We start from the raw sequence: 19975 nt of genomic DNA, 5'->3' as shown, positions 1-19975 counted from the left end.
CTCAAATTATTGATTTAATTAAATTTTTAGTTCTTCAAATTGTAAATTAAAATTTTAATCCAAAAATTATAATTAAGAATTGAAAATCCAATTTATATTCCAAAATTTTTGGATTTAAAAACTTTGCAATCCTGACTAATCAAGTATTAGTAAAATTAAAATTTAATTTTCGATAAAAAGAGATCTTGTAAAGAAGCTCATATTATGTTGACTAGAACAGAACTCAAATTTAAAAAAGATTGTACACTTCACAATTTAAGTTCCTATGCATTTATATTAAGTTGATAAAAACCTTCCTTTTCATTAACAGTTAAAAATTAAAAAAAAAAAATAATAATAAACAAATCTTTCGTGCAATACTTTTTACGTTTTATTAAAAAAGTCTTAAAAATATAATCAAATTAAACATTATCAGCACTTTATAAATAATTAGAAATAAATACAGTTACACTCAATAAAATAACAAATATATACAATACATACGTATGTGATATCGTGAAATACAGTAAATAATGTATAGGTGAATATATTTACAATATCTGAAGAAAATAATTATTTTCGTACCAACTACACGCCAATACATTTGCACAGTTATAACAGTCGTTGAAAATAATTAATTTATCCTTCATATTTATCAACTCTTTCACATCGAGGCCCCTCCATACCGTTATTATAAAATAAAAGACTGTCAAATTTATTGAAAAAAGTTTAAAAATCCTTATTATCGAAAAGCCTTCTATATTTAACCTTAAAAATTAGTTTTATATTAATAAAAAGGCAATGATTATCTACTTTATAATAAAGCGCTTGTATGGGGGCTCTTAGGTGAGCAACAAATACTCGAAAACTAAATAACAAAATATTTCCTTCAGTAATTATAGTGTTTCCTATTTCGGCGCGTTGATTGAGTCATGTTCGTGCGAACTCAGCACAAAGATCGGTGCCGTGTAATCCAATGCCTTATCACCACCGCCAATGCTTTTAGTGGTACTTTCTTCGGTATAAACTGGATAACCATAGTGATCGGTTAGAACCTTGTTGCGCTTCCCTCGTTTAAGCATTACATAGACGACAAAGATACTGACTAGAAACGCCGAACTGGTTGCCATAATGAATAAAACCAACTGAATCGTGCTTTCATGTGAAACCGCTGTTGCAACAGGTGGATTCACGCTGCGGTGTATGAAGTGTGAGCGCGAAATATCCGGTGTGAAATGACCACCGACCAAATTGAAGCGATTCGCATTTATAGCCGATTCAATAGCGAAGGCATAGTCGATTTTCGCTTCATTATGCAGTTCGAAGCGTACGATTACAGATCCATCGAAATTCTCTTGTACGCGTAAGTTTTCAACAGCATCGCCAAGCAATTGATACAGCTCTCTGCGGATGGTGTCGTAAGCGTTGCGTATGTTTCTATTTGTACGATTGACCATGTGCAATTCAATTGCCACTGAGGTTATTGGCGTCTGCGGGCAGTTGCGTGTGCCTTGTTGGAACATATTGGAGGTATCCAATTGATTTCCGGCCGCATCAACACACCAACATGTTTTGCTGTTACACTGCGTCGGAAGGAATGCACCGTGTTCATCGCAAGCTACAGGAAAGTTTGCAGTTTCAGCCAGAGCTCGGCAGCGTGTCGTTTCCACTGGCATGGGTTTTAATGCTTCGATACTAAGCTGAGAATCCAACAGAGAGTTGGCTAATGCAAGTATATGCTCAGTGACGTAGGCTTCAGCGGCAGTGTTAGGCACTGCAGAAGTTTTTGTTCGCGCACTAATTGGAGTTTCATAATATTCACTCTCTACAGCCATATTGTCATCCAAAGTACGCCCTGCCCCATTTCTATTACTATACATCTGGAAACCATCGGTAATGTCGTGTGTGTTTTCCTTCAACTCATATTCTTCGATATCGACCATTGTTGTCATTTGTCGGATCACTTCTTCCATCAGTTGGTCATCAACATTAAATGATTTACTCTGACGACCTTGTCGACTATTGCAAATGGGCTCAATGTCACGCGTCAAAGTACCTTTGAGCGGTGCTCCTTTCTTGTCGGCACACCAACACACACCATTAGTTGAAGAAAACGCTTTTCTGGTACGTTGTTGCTTGTTTGCACGGTCCAATTCATTCGCTAGCGTTGTGGACTCTTTCTGGAGCGACGGCTGTGCCCCTAAGCATTGTACTGGACTCCAATGGCCGGTGATGGGGTCACAACGTGGCTGAAACCAGACAGATGTGTACCCCGTATGCTGAGCAGCCAAGCTGTTCTTCAGCTTGAGACGTTCACACGACGTTAAGACTAAAAGTAGGAGATAAAAGACACATTAGAAGTCTTTAATAGCCTTGCTTAAAATATTGTATTCGTAGATGTACATACATATAACTAAGAAACCTACCTGGGCATACTGAATTGCACGCTAGTTCGCTGTGAAATAAATTCTTGGTTTGACAATTGCTCGCGTCTAGATCTATAGTAACGGTTAAGCATTTATTTGACTTCGGACTAAATCGGTAGCGCGTTATATTTCGTGCAGATTGCATTGTTGCCAAACAAGTATTGTCCATGGATTCAAAGCACACATCTCCTGCAAAATTTTGAGTTTATTTAGTAAGCAGCCAATATTCCTCGCACACAATCAATTAGCTTACAATGCCTAAATTATTACATACATACTTGTTTTCGAACAGCAAACGCCGCGATGGGTCACCGGGTTCAATTGGCACGTGTGCGTCGTGGGACAAGCTTCGTTGTCATTGTGCGGTCCGCAACTCACCTCAAGATCGCCCTGTTTCAGTGGATTGCCTTCGGGACAAACAGATATTCTGCGCGGTACACATATCGGCATTTTCGCACACGGTGTATCAATACACTCGACGTTGATTAGTCGACACTCCTCACTACTGGCGCAACTAATCTCATCGCAAAAATCTCTACACTCACATGTTGGACAACCGTTTTCATCGATTTTATAGCCCGCCTCACATTTCTTATCGCACTGTGTTTCTGCGCACGCAAACGTGGAGTTCCTGCTACAAATTGGCGTTGCTCCTTTGACTCGCGTACCAGCCAAGACCCAACCATTGTCGTCAACGCACCAACAGTACCCATCGGGTGAACACTGCTTTTCGTTCCATTTGCCGGTACGTGGGTCACACTGTGCAATATGCATTTTCATTGCCGGAATACCTAGTTCGGATGCTTGATGCATCTGTATTGTATTTAAGTGCTGGCAAGCCGTTTTCATTTGAGGAAGTACGCATTGCGTACCACAGCCATTCGAACAGCAACGTTTATTGCCCTCACAATGGGAGTCGGTACGACATTCATAAGCACAAGTATTGGCGTCCAAATTGTCGGGACCTGGTGGTACGAGGAATGGACATTGACCGGGTTTGCGTGGTAAGCAAGCGGGCACTGGTGGACAGTACTCTTCGTCACAAGACACATCGACGATGCGACACTCCTTTCCATCGCCACAAACAACACCATCGCATGGATCACGACATTGACAGGCTGGGCACCGTGTGTTGGGATCCAGTGTAAAACCATACTCACATCCCATACGGCAAGTCAGATCTAAACAGTCAATGGATTCGCGTATTCTACCACATTCGGTGTCGGTCAAATTGTAGCCTCGGGTACTTGGTATTTCAGTGCCAAAACTGTCGACACACCAACATTCCTCTACTTCGATGTCCACCAATTCATTGTCCAATAACGACTGTTTTGGTGCTGGCATAACTTTTTTGAACTCCACCTCAAAGAGTTGACCCAAACTTTGTGCGCGATCTGCCCCAACATCAATCACTTTGGCATTACGACTCTGTATGGGCGCGGCGATGTGCACTTTTAGCGCGTCGTCGTTAACGCGGTACAATTTCAAGCGCTCCACTTGTCGTTTCTCACGAATTTGCCTTTCATTCGCACTCTTCAGCAGCATTCGCATTCGTCTTATTGTGTTCTCCTCGAGAATCTGGCGTTGCTCAGCACGTGTAACTCGAATTTTCTTCATCGTACACTGACGCTCCAAATAGTTGCCATCGTCCGTACAGCGCGGTGCTGGTATAGCCAATTGCATACCTTCTTCGGTACCTTCCATACGCTCGGAAAAGTCTCTCAAATATTCACACACTAAGAATTTTGTAAGTCAAAGAAGTTTTCAAACGAATTACGAATGAAGCAGGTATACTTACTGGTTTGCTGATGCTGCTCATCCTTGCTGACAACCTCTTCTGGGATTGGACAGCAAACACTTTCTGTGTCGCGCGGTAATTTCAAACATTTATAGTTGTTCGGACACGTAATGCGATTTGTCATAGAACGTGACTGTTTTATCTCTGGTCCTTGTTCGAAGAACGCTGTTGGCTGAAATGCTCGGGATTGACGCTCTGCCGTTGAAAAATTACAATGAGTAAATTTTATGAATTTAAATTCTATGTAATTGAGTATGTAAGTAAATACCTTCAAAACAATACATAACTTCGCCGGTTATATTATCTGCTAATGGAGCACCCACGTCGCAAGGATTAGAATACACTAAATCTGGCTTACAAACAGGCCAAGAGGCGCACAGAGCCGAACCAGACTCACATAATGGATCCGTGGCAACTTCACAGTGCGAACCGATTGCACACTTGAAGCCTTCACAAGGTTCGGAGCACTCACAAGATGGGCAGCCATTGTGATCGTTCTAAAAAATAATAAGAAAATATGGTAGATTTTCAAATTTTCAAATATAAACTACTCTTGCAATCTCTTTAAACCTATTGATTATACTCTAATTAATTAAGTATGTTTTCTAAAGGATTATAAATTCAATAATCTAAGTTCAGAATACAATATTGTCTGTATTTTCATTAGGAAAGCAAACATAAAGCGATTACGCAAGGTGGTCCTAGAAAATATAGTAAATGGCAATCGCTTTGAAAAATACAATATTCTAATGTAAATTTAATATTAAAAACTAATAGAATCATAGCCTATTAGAGAACAATAAGCTCATAAAAATCTTTATCTACCTTAAAACCATATTCACAAACGGCTGCACAAATATTCGTGTCACATTTTTCCATATTGAAACTTCTAGCCAGTGAATGACTAATCATATTCTCCCAACCATCGCAATTAATTTCGTTTGCTGGACCCATTGTTCCTTGAATTTTATGACCAGTACGTGGATCAACACACCAACACACTAAACCGTTTCGGGAGCATTGACGAGGTGAGAATAAGCCTCCAGGGCCGTTGCAATCCGGTTGATAACCGCGACCTTCACGTTCGTTAATCGCTATTAAATCGGAGAGTGCGCGTGCTTGGTGACATGTGGTCACATTGAATGGCTGTTGACAATTGAATTGACAACCTTTCGTGAAACAGCATTTCTCCATATTACCACATTCAAGATCGCTATTGCAAGGGGAACCGCACATATAGCCAGTACGTTCGCTGTAATCAACTTTATCTTGCGCCGGACAAATGCCCGGTTTTGAGAATTTTACCGTGCTGGGACAACAAACGCCATATTCATTACCAGATTCCACCATACACTGATAAAGCGGTGGACATTGAGGCTTTCCCAAATCGTTGCCACAGAGGAACGGTCGTATGCTCTCTTCAATGGCAAGTGGCATACCAGCGGGACAATATGTGGACATAGATCGTGCTTTTTTGCATGTCGGCACTGGTGGACACGGTTCAACTTTACATTTCACCTCTTGTGGTTGGCACGTTTGGCCATTGGGACAAACCACATTTTCACATGGATCACGGCAACGACAGACACTACATCCAGTGTCGGGATCACGCGCAAAACCGGCTGGGCAGAACATACGACAGGCAGAAGCTGAACAATGAGACGGTTCGGCGCAACGCACCCCCGATTTCGATTCGTTACGAGTGCCGGGAATTTCCACGCCATACTCATCAATACACCAACAATCTAGACCGGCTCTTTCGTTCCGGCACTGAATCTGCTCAAAATTTCCATTTTTGCTACAGCGTGGTATACGAATGGTAAGTGCCTTTTCATTCGGAAATAAAGCTTTAGCACGTCTGGTCTCAACACGTCGCAGATGCTGGCAAGCTGTAAGGTTAGCTGAAACGAAAACATAGGTACGTTATTTTTTAATAATTTAAAGAAGGGCTGAGGTATAATCGAACATATTATACATTCGCATTTTCCAGGGATCAAAGCCGCGGAAATTATTTCTGGGGGTGACAAATTCACTTTTATGTTGCATTCGCTTTTGAGGTTTTGAGGTCAAGTATATTCGATAAAATATTTTGCATACAATTTTAAGAAAATCCCTCACACACTGTTCCACAAATTCAGCATAAAGTCTGCTAAGAGCTTGATAAAACTACTTTTATACATATTCGCCATTAAATTATATATTCAATACTAGGAGATCACTCCATTTGCCATCCAACTTAATTAAAGATGACCTCATATAACATAGACGATGACCATTGAACTTTTAATATTATTTATATTCCACCCCGCATCCGACCGCTTCATAGATAGCCAACTGGCCGAGAGAGTCGCGGTGCAATTTATTTATTTACATTGACTCTATTCCCGGGCCTCAATAAGGGCACATGACGTTTTATATTGCATTTTATATTGCAGTCTAGCCGAGTGAGTCGCCGCCTTTGTTCACAGGAGATAATGCAGTTTCCCAACGGTGGAATAATATTTCAAACCCGTCACGTTCGAAAGGTACATAGTCGGTATATAGGGGCATTGATGTGAGAAGAATATTGTTATCTGAAAATTAGTCTTTGTGAATTTCAATAACGAATCTCATAGATTGAAAGACGTTTTCGGTAAAAGGTCTGTCATGGGCACCAAGATGAACTCTCCCGAAATTGGGTCTCACCTTCTCAAAGACTGCGTACATTATAGACATACTCGTTAGTGATTTAAGCAAGACATTAGGCACTAATTCACAGCGCAATAGTTTTTCGTATATTCAAAGTGTATGTATCTATGTGATCATTTTCAGAAAGATCTATCGACCAAGAAATATATATAAACATGCAAAACTTTTCACATATGTACATACACGTATTCATTTAAATATATACGTTTATATGTACATATGTATGTATGTACGTCATAGCCAACATAGCTCAACTGAAATGAAAGCGAAAATTGGTAGAATTGTTGTATGAGAAGTCAAGCGTACCGTTGCGACGTTGTTAACACGAACGACACCCGAAGCATCTACCACTGCGCATGCTAGGTGATATTACTACTTTTGCCCATTGACCGACTGACACAGTGCTATCTCATTGTTTCTTTTTGCTTGCGTTCTTTCATTGCTAGCAAAAATATGTATGTATGTATGTATATGTTTTTAGCCAAAATCTTAACAGTTTATTATAACGGAAATGGCTGCAGATACATCCACAGTTGGGTGAGATGTTTTGCTCACAATCTTTTATGCACGCTTTTTCGCTGCAGTCCCAACATGTTCGTTCAGCCAGCGGAAAACAAACACGTTTGAGAAATGCAAAATCTACTTTGAATACATGCCAATTAGTGTACACATTTCCAGCTAATATGCTTGGTGAAAAATAAAGATGATTTCTTAGGAGGAAATTCATTGTACATATGTATGTGGTTATGCATAAGTGTATATAGTATGTTCACGCATATGCTTGAGCTGTTGTAATTGTCATGTCGAGCAGGATTAATTTTTAGTAACTGAATTTTTGTTTAATATCTGGAGTTTGAAGCCTTGTTTTCCCAACTTTTAAGTAATTTTATAAAATTCTTAACCAAAAAGAAAATATTTAAAGTAATAATTTGCAAAAAAAAATGTTCATATTTTATGCAGATCTATATGAAGAACTACTCCTGATTTGATTCTCTATTCAATTATCATCAAATCCCTTTTGTAACTATTATCATCATATATGTATGTATGTACATACATATATACATAAATCTCGGACCGTTTCGGTGTCGTCGATATATTTGAATGTTAAATATTTTAAGTTTACTTATTCCTAATCCTTATAATTAGGGGACTCACAACTTGTCATAACGCATCGTAAAATCTTAAAATTATAAATTTATGCACCTGTTTAAAAAAATTGTTGTTGGATTACATACAAAAATGAGTTTGCACAATTACAAATCTCAACGCTGTTTTCGGTTCGCTGTAACTTATAACTTTATGGGACTATATGAAATCCTTAAATATTTATGTAGGCATGCTCCTGGTACATAGGTGCAGGTATTTTATACACATGTATTTAGTACTCACCATTCAATCGTTTTGACTCGGCTTCATTGAATGCGCATGCGCAAATACATGCAGTGAGGAATACAAGTTGAAGCACCAGCTTTCGTTCATTCACCTGCGCCATTTTCGTTAAACTTAAAATTTGGCAACAGCATGAAACCACAACGGCAGACAAGTTTTTCGCTTTTGTACACAGTTTTTATGTCGGCAGAGTGAATGAGAAACTACCAACTTTGCTCTAAAATCGCTTTACAGTTGTTTAGTTTTGAGCTACAAATACAATGAGAAAAAATAAAATTATTAAAAAATATTTTTTTTTTTAATTTTTTTAATACAAGAGAGTTTGTAAAAAATTTTTAATGAACATTATACTTAAAATCAGCAGTATTTAATCTTAAAAATGCATTATATCAAAAAAAAATTTATCTATAAACAATTTTAATAACTAAATAAAAAATGAAATATACATTTATTTTTACACTTAAAGTGAACAATAATTCGGAAACTACGAGAAATTTTCGTAATGCCGAAGCGGCCAATCAAAACAATTTGATTACGCATGTGGTGTTTACCATTGTGGGCACCTTAATAGAAGCACGTATGTTAGCATGTACAAATATACAGACATACTATGAATATAGTAAGTGTTATATCTAGCAATAAAAAAATATTCGGCCACAACTTCAGAGATATATGTATATTATCCATAAATGCGTCTTAGAGGTGCAAGTTTGTGTCCATAAGTTGCCTTGAGCGCTTCCACCACTGCTTGCATACATACATAAATATATACATACATATATTGCAAGCGATGATTAATCAGTGAGAGCAGAGATCGCTTTCACTTTAACAGCGGAATTCAGTTGATTTGTCGCACACAATACACTGAGAAGAAGAACTTGTGAAAACAGTTTGCCATTTAAAATTGAGTAAAACCAAATTATCAAATGTAACTACCTATTTTGCAATATGGTAGTAGGGATTTCTATTAAAGCCAGGCAATATGATTGACAAATTATGATTCATAGTTTAGTCGAACCAGCAAATGAAGATTAACTTCTCAAAACCCTAAAGATCTACTTTGAGTTCTCCTGTTCCGTTATACTAACCTAATAAACCAATCTACATGTTGCTGATCTGATCTTCCTTTAGGCAACTAACGAGAATTGGAGATTTAAGTGAAGTAAGATATTTGTTTAAATATTGTTAAACCGATTTTTTCATATTTCGATAGTTTACACCCAAAGTGAGAGGTAGCTATAGCATAGCAATAATTGTAGAAATTTTGCTGCTACGGAGTAGTAAATGAAAACCCTGCCTTTTACGTCCAAAAATTTTATTTCAAATTGTTTTTGAGTTTTAGCCTTCCAAAGTGTATCCGCTAAGTTCTATCAAAACTACATTTTTCAAATATGCTTGAGTGATTACTTGGTGGAAAAATGATCCGTGTTTTTTTAAACCACAATATTTTTTAATATTTTTCGAACGTGGATCATTGAACGGGCAATATCTTTTAGGGATATTTTTTTTGTTTTCTTCCACAGAGAAAGCCGGAATTAATTCAACAGTGGACCTTGTTTTAGGTCCGTTGAAAATCGCGTGTGATTCCAAAAATATTTACTTTTCTTTTCAAAACTTAATATCTTATTTAAAATATCTAGAAATAATTTATTTTGTATTCTTCAGATATTAGAAATATAGTCTTAAAATTTTAAAACCAATAGCGGCAAAAACCCTATTGAGTTGACAGTCCTTGGTCGGGAAAAATCCGTATCCGTTCCGCTTTCGTAGACTCGACCTTTGTGAGAACAGTAACGGTATAGCATTTTCTAGCCTCCGTGCCCTTTAAAAAGTGCTTAACTCACCATTTATCATACATTTAAAATTTCTCAGATTTATCACTTTGTAATTTTTTAGGTACGTACATACTCGTAGTAGGTGTTCGTAGAGTTTTTTTATGCAAATGCCTTCTTAATTAAAAATGTTTAAGTACTGAAACCAAATAGTGTTACGCTCTAGTTACTTTAATGGCTTAAGGTTATACGAGTTTTAAACTTTATACTAGAAGGTACTAAGTTTTTTCATATGCAATTATTTTTTTAAGGTTCTTGACTTTTATTGAAGTGTACATGATACCTTGTGCTACTAATTCCTATGAGTGTGTATATTTATATATTGACAGTTGTCTTGACCTTTCATCAATCATTTAACTTGACACTCCATTAACTTTGACACTTAGGTATTCGCAAATGTGCAGTACAAATTTTTTAAGTACTTTTACATAAGCGTATTTAATATTAAATTTTATATATTCCTATGTGTCCTATGTGTGTATAATATACTGCAAGAATATAAATATTGGGGTGGCAAGTTTTTCGAAATTTATAACTCGAAGGCATACCAACCAATCGCCTTTATTTTTCTTTGGTTATTTTGTATAAATATTTGTTTCTTTTTGCAATTACCCTCCAGTGTTTCGATTATGTGAAACATGTCAATTTGGTGGGCCGAAAATCGTCTTAATTTTGAGAAAAATTCGAAATTATTTTCTTAGTATGGACATATGTACAATCGTAGATCACTGTACAGGCAATACGTAATATTTTATTATTCTCTCTAATTTTTTTTTCTACTTTCATCCACAGTGAAGGCTGCAATTGCTTTTGAAATGGAGAGCCCTTTTTTGGGAAAAAATAATAGCTCGCAACAAACTTTTTTTTTGAAGTTGTGTATATTTATTAATTTTTTATAAATATATCCTCAAAATTTCAGAATATTTCACTCAATAATTTTCTTTAAACAAAATTCCAAAAATTCCCTTTATACAGACTAAGTGTGCCCTTTAATCTATGAATATTATCGAGTATATAAAAAAATAATGGTTATTAAATGCTTAAAAATGTTTTCTTTTCCTCTTAAAATATACTTAAGATGCCAGAAAAATTTTCGCGTTTACTGCTTCGTTGTGAAATTGATATACAACACATGATTTTACCACCCTAATACTTGAATGTATGTATGTAATAGCTTTAAATTTAAGTGCTTATGAGCTTATATGGCGTGTGGGTGGTTGTGTCTCTACATTACATAGATATTAAGTTTACGTGTATGTACTTAGCGGTTCGTTAACAAAGTTGGTAAAAATCATCAATGCCCGAAATGTCTGCGGTTGGTTGCCCCACATACGAAAAACACATCAAGCAACTCGATGCCAAATTACGGTATTTTTGGCCAGTTACTAACTTTGGCATTTCAAACACATACACAAAAACATAATTACAAATAGCTCTCAGTCAAGTGTGAACAAAAAATAGCAAACTTCGTAATTTTTCTTTATTTTAAAATATTTATTTTAGACATACGACTTAATAAACCCATATATACTGTTACGATCTAAAAATACCATAGGGATTTGTTATTTTTATTGCCACGTATAGTTCACAGCTTTAATCATTCTCATTACTGTTAAATTAAACTAACAAAAATAAACCTATAACTATAAAATTTTAGAAAATTAAATCTTTTGCAATATTAAGTTCGGAAAATCTTTATATTAGGTATGGGGCTCAGGGAAGTATTGACCCCATTCAAACCATTTGTAACATACAGACATACCATATCAGAAAAAAATTTTCTCTGATTTTCAATTATAAATCTGACACAACTCCAATATTTTCGGTAAAAAGTCAATTATAGGTACTGGGGGGGTTCAAATATTCGGTTCAGGAGCTAAATAATTTTTATCGATTTGGACAATTTTTGAGCGAAAAGTGACATACTCTAAAGGCATTATTCATGCAAAGTTTTATTCCATTATATTTATTTGCTTTTCTATTTGTACACTCGAAACGAAAGAATTGAATGGAACTGTGTTATATGGGTTGTTTCGCCCATTTTCATACTGTGAAAGGAATGTCACATACCAAATTACATTGAAATCGGTAATGCGATATGTGTTGAAGTAGTTATATGGGTAGTGAGCGCGGTTATCATCCGATTTTATCCATTTCCACACTGTCGTTAGAAGTTTTTGTAATATAACATATGCATTTGGTAAATTTGGTTCTTGTAGATTGTCATAAAAAATTCAGCTTTTGTATTCATGACTTCACAATGTTATTTTAATGACGTACAAAATATGTCGTGCGATTAATATTCAAATATCATCATATCATTTGGCGTTCAACGCTTTATTTTTATGCGAAACACTGCAGCACTTCCTCTTAAATTCATTTGCATATGTTTTATTATATAATATGTATGTGTTCACTCAGTATTTTCATTCAGCATTATCATTTGTATTTTGTATACGAATCTCAAAAATAGATTAAATTAAATACTATTATGACATATTGAATATGCAAATCTTCCTTTTTGCCTTTAGCGGCATACTCGTTCAATTGATTTTGGCTAGTTTCATTCGATACGATATGGAGCTTTCCTCTTAAAGCTTTCACAAAATACCGCTCTGTAGTATAATCGTGTATACTTTAGGTTCTAAATACGCAGTTACAGTTGCAAAGTTTTACTTTACACATCTAGCGTCTAGGACAGCGTCAACAAACTCTTTGCCATTGCGACCTACTTAAGTGTTTATATGTATGTATAAGCGAACTACATATGTAAGTATGTAGTCCGTCATTTTTAAGATATTTGTATTTGCTATACCATTATTGACCGATCCCAGTTAAAATATAGATGCTTTTATACCCAAAATGCACCAATGAAGGTATTATAGCGACTGTGTAGACGAAACTTACATTTTTCTTGTTTTTAAATGTTTTTATTTATGAATGCTTGGTAATTTTTTTGTCGATCACTTAGAGGAATATCTAAGACTATCGTAAATTTATGGCATATACACCAAAAGATTACTGTCAAATCCCGTTTATAATAAATCAACTTAATTACTATCATGAAGTATTTTCCAGAATATTGAATCCAGGTATTTTAAATTGTATATAATCAGTATTAAAGCTTTTAAGAGCTTATAATTAAAGAAGAGCATATTAAATAGTAATTATGTATTAAAGATGGATTGAGCTTAAAGTGAAGCAATATGAAAAACCAGCAATCAAAGGGTTTTCTGAGAAACGTGAATCAGTTTGGTTTTCGGCCATACTAATATCAAAACAAAAAAAATCAATTAAATGAAGAAGCGAACTCAATAAATAAAGGCACACAACCGACTATTATTTCGCGTTATTTTCGACAACATCTACTGTCACTTGCCATTTGGCTATGCAAACGGTATAGCAGCTGAGTGACCCCGATTTCGCCATGTCCCATGCAAAAGTGAAGTAAACAATAGCTTCATTTTGCAATTACAAACTAGGAAGTAAAATTGAGGAAATGTATAGTGAAAGAAACACAGACACAGGCACACACGCGGAGAAAATACCGTCTTCAAGTGGTGTAGTTGACGGCATTAGACTTTTCACTCGTATACGAGTATATATTGCTGTGACAGCGTTCCATTAGAGTCTGCGAAAAGCATTGAGAAACATTTTACTTACATATTGTAGTTTAAAAAACAAAAGAAGCAAAAATAACATAGAAGAGAAGACCAACACTAAAAGTAAATTTGTCTTGACGCGTATGTATATAAGTACCCCTACACGAACATACATATGTGTGTGTGTTTAAGTGTGTATTTTTGCACTCGCATGTTTGTCTTAAATGTGCGTATGCAGAAATATATACATATACATATATGTGTGCAGGCATGTGTGGAAGTCCACGGTAGATGATGGTCATAGGATTTCCATTTAATTTCGTTACAACGCTAAGTACACTTGCGGTATATGTACATATGTAGACATACGCGTAAATATGTATAGTTTAAACTTTGAAGAGTTAGCGTTAGTAAAATAAAAATTTTGCAACTTTTAGTGTTGTGCTTACGGGCCGCATGTTTTTTTGAAAAAAGGCATGCCGTTAATATTTTGACCAATGCCACCGGAATGAAGAGACAAACAAATATCCACTTGTTGGTGTACATACATATGTTCATCGGTGTGTTTGTTTCGTGTGAGTGGATCGTGTACTCCTGGTTTAGTGGCAGTTAGCTATAGTACCGTTATGTTATATTTTTTCGCTGGTTAAGACAACTTTTATGAGGCAGAAAAGACATATTCATTTAGTTTAAACGAAGAAAATATGGTATACATATATGTATGTACGCGAATGAGCAATAAATATAAAGATAAAATGTTTAGTAGAGGTACGTTAATAAGCGCTTACACATGAATTAATTACAAATGTATTTACTACTAAATAAGCTATGGTATTTTTAATAAATAACAAACAAAAAATAATATAGAAATAACATAAAATTGGAAATAGTTTAAAAAACAAAATATATGAAAAACAACTACACAAACTTGGCTACTTTTATCGAGTTCTGCGAGGTGTGTTAAAAAATAAGTGGCTTCAAATATGTAGTAGTGAATAGTAGATGCAACAAATTTTCAAAAAAAATAGCAACCAACAACAATTTGCAAATATTTGACATCTCAGATGTTAGCGAGCTTTTTGAACATTTTCAACGAAATTTATTTCATTGGGCATTCTTTTAACACTAGCTTTAAAAAAGACCAATCTTAACTATATATTTATATTTATGAACGAAACTTTCTTGCTGTGAGAACTTAGAAAATAATGCAATTCACGATCACTTGCGAATAAAAAAATCTCTTCTATAAATAAACATATAAGTAAGTGTTTTCATACGTATACATTTATAGCGTATTTTTAAAATAAAAAAATTTTAGATAAAAAATAATATGGGTCTGTGTGAGCTCTAGTTCAAAATGGTAAAATCGAAGCACGGAAGCGCGAAAATATGCCAATTAAATTTTTTTCTTTGTAATTATAAATAATAAACTTGGGTTAAACATTTTTTTCTTGTTCAATCCAGTATTTTGGGATTCAAATTTGAAAATTATTAAATTTAAATTATTTAATAAAGATTTTCGGGATTACAAAATAAACAAAAAAAAATAATTTTAATGTTAATTTAATTATTTTCGGTACATAATTTGCTACCACGTATTTAGTTTAACTACATTTTTAGCGATTTTGACCAATTTAAAAATTATTTTTTATAATAATATTGTATATTTTGTTACATGTAGAAGGCATATATTTTTAAATTTTTCAAAACACAATATACTTGACTTTACAGTAAGATTGTGAGTATATTTCAATCCAACTTTTTTGAAACTGTGACCAATTATAAAAAAATAATATGTATTCCAGAATTTTACCAGAAATTACAACAGCTGACCTGGCTTAATTCGACTTAAGTATTTTTTTTATTACCCAAAAACATAATGTGTCTGCCAAAAAAGTTACATAATTTCGTAAGCATTGAAATTCAAACAATTGTAAAAAAATTTATCTATCTACAAAATTTGCATAAATTATTTAATTTTTTGTTATATATAAATATAAAAATATTATATGTATACACATACTATACAACAGCGTGTGTATGTCTGCTAAACATGAGCCCGTATACATTTACAATTATAAAAACCACTTTCGCTGGAGCAAACAGAGGCATACACTCACACTTTAGCACAAAGACATATCAACTATAAATTTTTGTACATATAAAATATATACACATTAAAACAAAATACACAAAATTTCAAATATTGCTTTAAAATTGAACATCCGATGCTTTGACGATGAAATTTATTGGCATTTTTTACGAAATTTATGCATACATAATCAACTGTAAATATACATACATACATATGTACATGCATATTTATAACTTTCACGCTTTGAGACATTCGTTTGCTGTTACAAAACTCTTACCATCTTCAATACCTTTTTTTATTATTGGTTAAAAAATATGCAAATCACTTTTCTTATATAAAATATCTTTTGCGCACATTAACTTTTTAAGCTTATTTGCATTAGTTTGCAATTTTTCATAAGAAATTTAAATAAAAAAACAGCAATTCGTTCGCAAACACAATTTTCAACACATTTTCACACACATTTATTTTTTTTCTCAATTATTTTTAAAATATATTTATATTATCGGTAATTTGGTATGAAAGCACCTACCCGCAGCTCTGTTGGGAAATCGAAAGACTTAAGACACAAACTCTCACTTTAACGCGCAACTCACAAATGAATGCCCGACACACAGCGCTGTGAAACCGTTGGCCAATTTCGATGTGAGTAGAAAAAATTCGTAAATTTTTCGTCGGTTTGAGTTGTGAGTTCGTCTCAAACACTTTGCGCTTTTCAGCTCTCCGAACTTCACTTTCCTTACACGATGCTGCAGTTTTCTTTCACCGCAGTTAATTTCCGTTGTTGTTTTTGGTATTTTGTTTTTTGCATTAGTGCGCGTTGACAACCGCACCGTATGGAGTTTAAAAATGTACTGAAGCTATGCAACAGTTGGTTTGATATATTTCACCGAGTTATGGTAAATTTAAAATGTTTTTGTAGTGAGTTATTGTTGTACACAAATCTTTGATTGATAGCTCTTGTCCATATCTACATGGCTAGAGTGCACAGATTTTATTCTTTTCCTTTAAATGAGTCACTTAAGAGATTATGGTTTACCCCAAACAAAAAAAAGCAAACAAAGTAACAACAAAATGAATTAACATTGCGCAATTCATAAACATGGTATGACCCCAACTATGACCTCGGTCCGAAGTTTGTAAGCCCAATAAGCAGCAAATAACTACAGCGCATTCAAAATGTTGTCTATTAGTTTTAGAAATATCTGGTGGGAATTTGGTGGAGTTTGCATAAACGATCGTTCAGATATATTGGTTTTTAGTTAACTCTTCCAATTAAGCAGCCTCGGTTATGCAAATTTATTTAAACTTTAATTTGACATCATGTACCTTTATTCTAATTTCCACCACTGACTTCGTTCAAAGAGCGCGTGTTTTTTGATAATATGCGCTATTTCGTGCTTAAAAAAAACTTCTTGATTTTAAAGCCACTTTCATTATCATAAGGGGCATACCTAAATGGCCACCCTAAAAAAAGCGATTTTTGAGTTTTAAAGTTTTAAGCGTATTTTTGTACATACTCGTATTTTAAGAATGCACAATATATATGCGGGTTTCCGTGAATGAAATCTATGTAATATTCTCTACCACAAAATATTGTTCCTACAATGACCTACGATTAAGAAAATCAAAAATTGACAAATGGTGGCGTTACAAAGTTTAATTTTAGCCAAGGTTTGGTTTGGTTTTGAATTATTGATGATCAAAAAACAGTTAGATCATTGTATGGAGAATTATATATAGAAAATGCAGAAATAAATTGATATTGATCTTCTAGAAAAAATTCGGAAAATGTTGTTTTAAGAAAAAAGCGGTTTAATGGTATACTGTTGGAGCTGATTGAATTGAGCGGCTAAATTTTGAATGGCTGTAACTCAAAAACTATTTGAAATGCCGATTTAAAATTTGTATGTATGTATTATTTGTGTTAATATTTTGGATGTATAATCGAACGAAATAGGTAAAAATCGATTTTTCTTTTTTTAATTTACCACTAGGTGTGTCTCTTATATAATCTCTGCACTTTGGGTGTTGAGTGGTTGATGTCATGCGAAATTTTTAAATAATCATCGGCAAAAGCCGAATCGCCAAGAACTTTAGGTCTATCAGTTTCCCCTCATTTTTATTGAAATTCGGTCAGAATTCCGCAGGATAAACAATTAAGGATTCATGATGCCTACACCAGTCAGTCGACACGCTGTTATGCCATGACATGAAATTAAAATTCCTGAAATTTTGGCACGAAGAAGCATATTTAGATATAGACTCAGCACAGTTAGCAAAGGTATAAGCGCCAGTTATATAAATTTTATTATGATTTGAAAGCTTTTACGATTTATACGAACAAAAATGCTTACTTACCCGAGATATTGATTTTTTCTGGATTTCTTTTATTAATAATAATAATAAAAGACATATTAATTAAAACTGGTAAACATATTTGAAAGAAAATATTTTTGGGCCAATAGAAAAAAGCTTATTCTATCCATATGAATATAACGAATGTACAATTTGTTTTCTATGTATGTACATATGTAAGTTAATAATTTTGTATGCTTTAAGCATTGTACTAGCCATTTATAGAAGGTTTGGATGACTTATAGAAGTTTATTTCACCTCGTCACTCCTAATGACTTTATACTGTTCAAACCTGCTTACATGCATAGAAATACAAAAATCTGTTTAGGTATATGTATGTGTCCACATATAACCCTCTGAAATACCGTCAAATCAATGCCAAAATATTTTCAATGAATTTTTTAATAATGAGTAAACTAAATATCCGTTGTTTACTTACGAGACGCATTGGTTGAATAAATATAATCCGGTTTTTGATTTGGGCTTTGCAAGTGAATCACGAGTGCGGAGCTTGTAAGCTTACTTACCATAAAGTGATTTATATGTATTTGAATTTTTAGGCAACACATACACATACATGTATATTCATTCATATATAATATGTCTGTAAAGCCAAAATATTTATTTATATATTGAATAACCAGGCACATACATATTTAAATTTATATACATATGTAAGCATATACTCTTACATTCACTTACATACCTTTTCGTGAGTCAAATGAAAGCGAAGTTTATTTAAATAAGGCTCCCAATCATAACAAAATTAACTTCTGAGTGTGAAAGAGAGTAAAAATAAAAAACAAATAGAAAATACTTTCGTTTTCACTTTGATGACCAAGAAGCAATAAAACGGATATGAATATATTAATACGACATTATATAACATTTATGAATATTTATATGACTTAAATATTGTATTTGGGGGTTATGTCCATTTCTGATCTTCAAAAAAACGAGATTTTGCTTATACTTTTATACCGGATGTCCATTTATTTGGGAATATTATGATTTGAAGTTGATCCGCAAAATAGTTTCGAAATATGGGCGTATTTGTAAGAAATAACGAAAAAAAACTTTAAACGCGTTTTCTCGAAATACTGTCTTCAGTGTCGGTGTGGGAAATTTCTCCGAAACGGTTGGGCCGATCGACCTGTTTAAACAATTTTGTACGGTAATAATCAAAGGAATAAAACTTTTAAAAATAATTTACATTTTTTAAGCCTCTGTGAAATGTAAATTTTGTCACAAAAACGATTTTATTTTGAAAGATATCATTTTATTAAAAACCAAAACTTTGACTATTCCTTCGATCATTACCCCCATAGTAATAAGTTTATTGTTATTGTTGCCGATTTTTTTTTATCGGCGTAGGCACCGCTTACGCGATTACAGCCGAGTTTACAACAGCTGTAATCGTTGTTCTTCCTTTTCGCAGTTTGACGCTAATTGGAGATTCCAAGATTAGCCAGTCCTGGCGTTTTCAGCGTACAGCTCATCCTTCCATCGAATGCGATATTCGCCGTGGCCAACCTTTCTCTCATGCATTCGTAACGTCGACGCATTAGATGTTTTCATCGTCCATGCCTTTTCACCATATAGTAAGACGGCAATAATCAGTGACTTATAGAGTTTGGTCTTTGTTCGTCGCCTGTGTTAGATGACAGAAGATATATCGTGTTGTCCTTGTTCACAACCATATCCATTTGCTTCGCTTTCTTATCCAGTCTGGAGAAAGCAGAACTAACGGTGCGGAAGTTGAGGTCAATGATATCAATATAATAAAGGCGACCCTATTTCGTGCT

General features: G+C 34.4%; 1 protein-coding gene across 2 annotated transcripts; it reads right to left on the bottom strand.

Annotated features, from left to right (window-relative positions):
• Positions 1-273: 273 nt before the first annotated feature.
• LOC105227588 (uncharacterized) lies at positions 274-16669 on the bottom strand. Of its 2 annotated transcripts, XM_029550825.2 has the most exons (8): positions 16345-16669; positions 8284-8532; positions 5029-6104; positions 4472-4700; positions 4204-4398; positions 2684-4141; positions 2406-2594; positions 275-2308 (listed from the first exon to the last, which is right to left on the bottom strand). In XM_029550825.2, the coding sequence occupies exons 2-8, from the start codon at positions 8384-8386 to the stop codon at positions 888-890; spliced, it is 4671 nt and encodes a 1556-aa protein (XP_029406685.2). In that variant the 5' UTR covers positions 8387-8532; positions 16345-16669; the 3' UTR covers positions 275-887. The 2 variants fall into 2 exon arrangements, with proteins under 2 accessions (XP_049317171.1, XP_029406685.2); XM_049461214.1 differs by lacking the exon at positions 16345-16669 and having other exon boundaries at positions 274-2308; positions 8284-8450.
• Positions 16670-19975: the final 3306 nt, after the last annotated feature.

This window comes from Bactrocera dorsalis, unplaced genomic scaffold (assembly GCF_023373825.1).
Source record: "Bactrocera dorsalis isolate Fly_Bdor unplaced genomic scaffold, ASM2337382v1 BdCtg013, whole genome shotgun sequence".
NCBI lineage: Eukaryota > Metazoa > Arthropoda > Insecta > Diptera > Tephritidae > Bactrocera > Bactrocera dorsalis.
The sequence above is the reverse complement of the archived record's forward strand: the minus strand, read 5'-3'. Positions and strand labels throughout refer to the sequence as shown.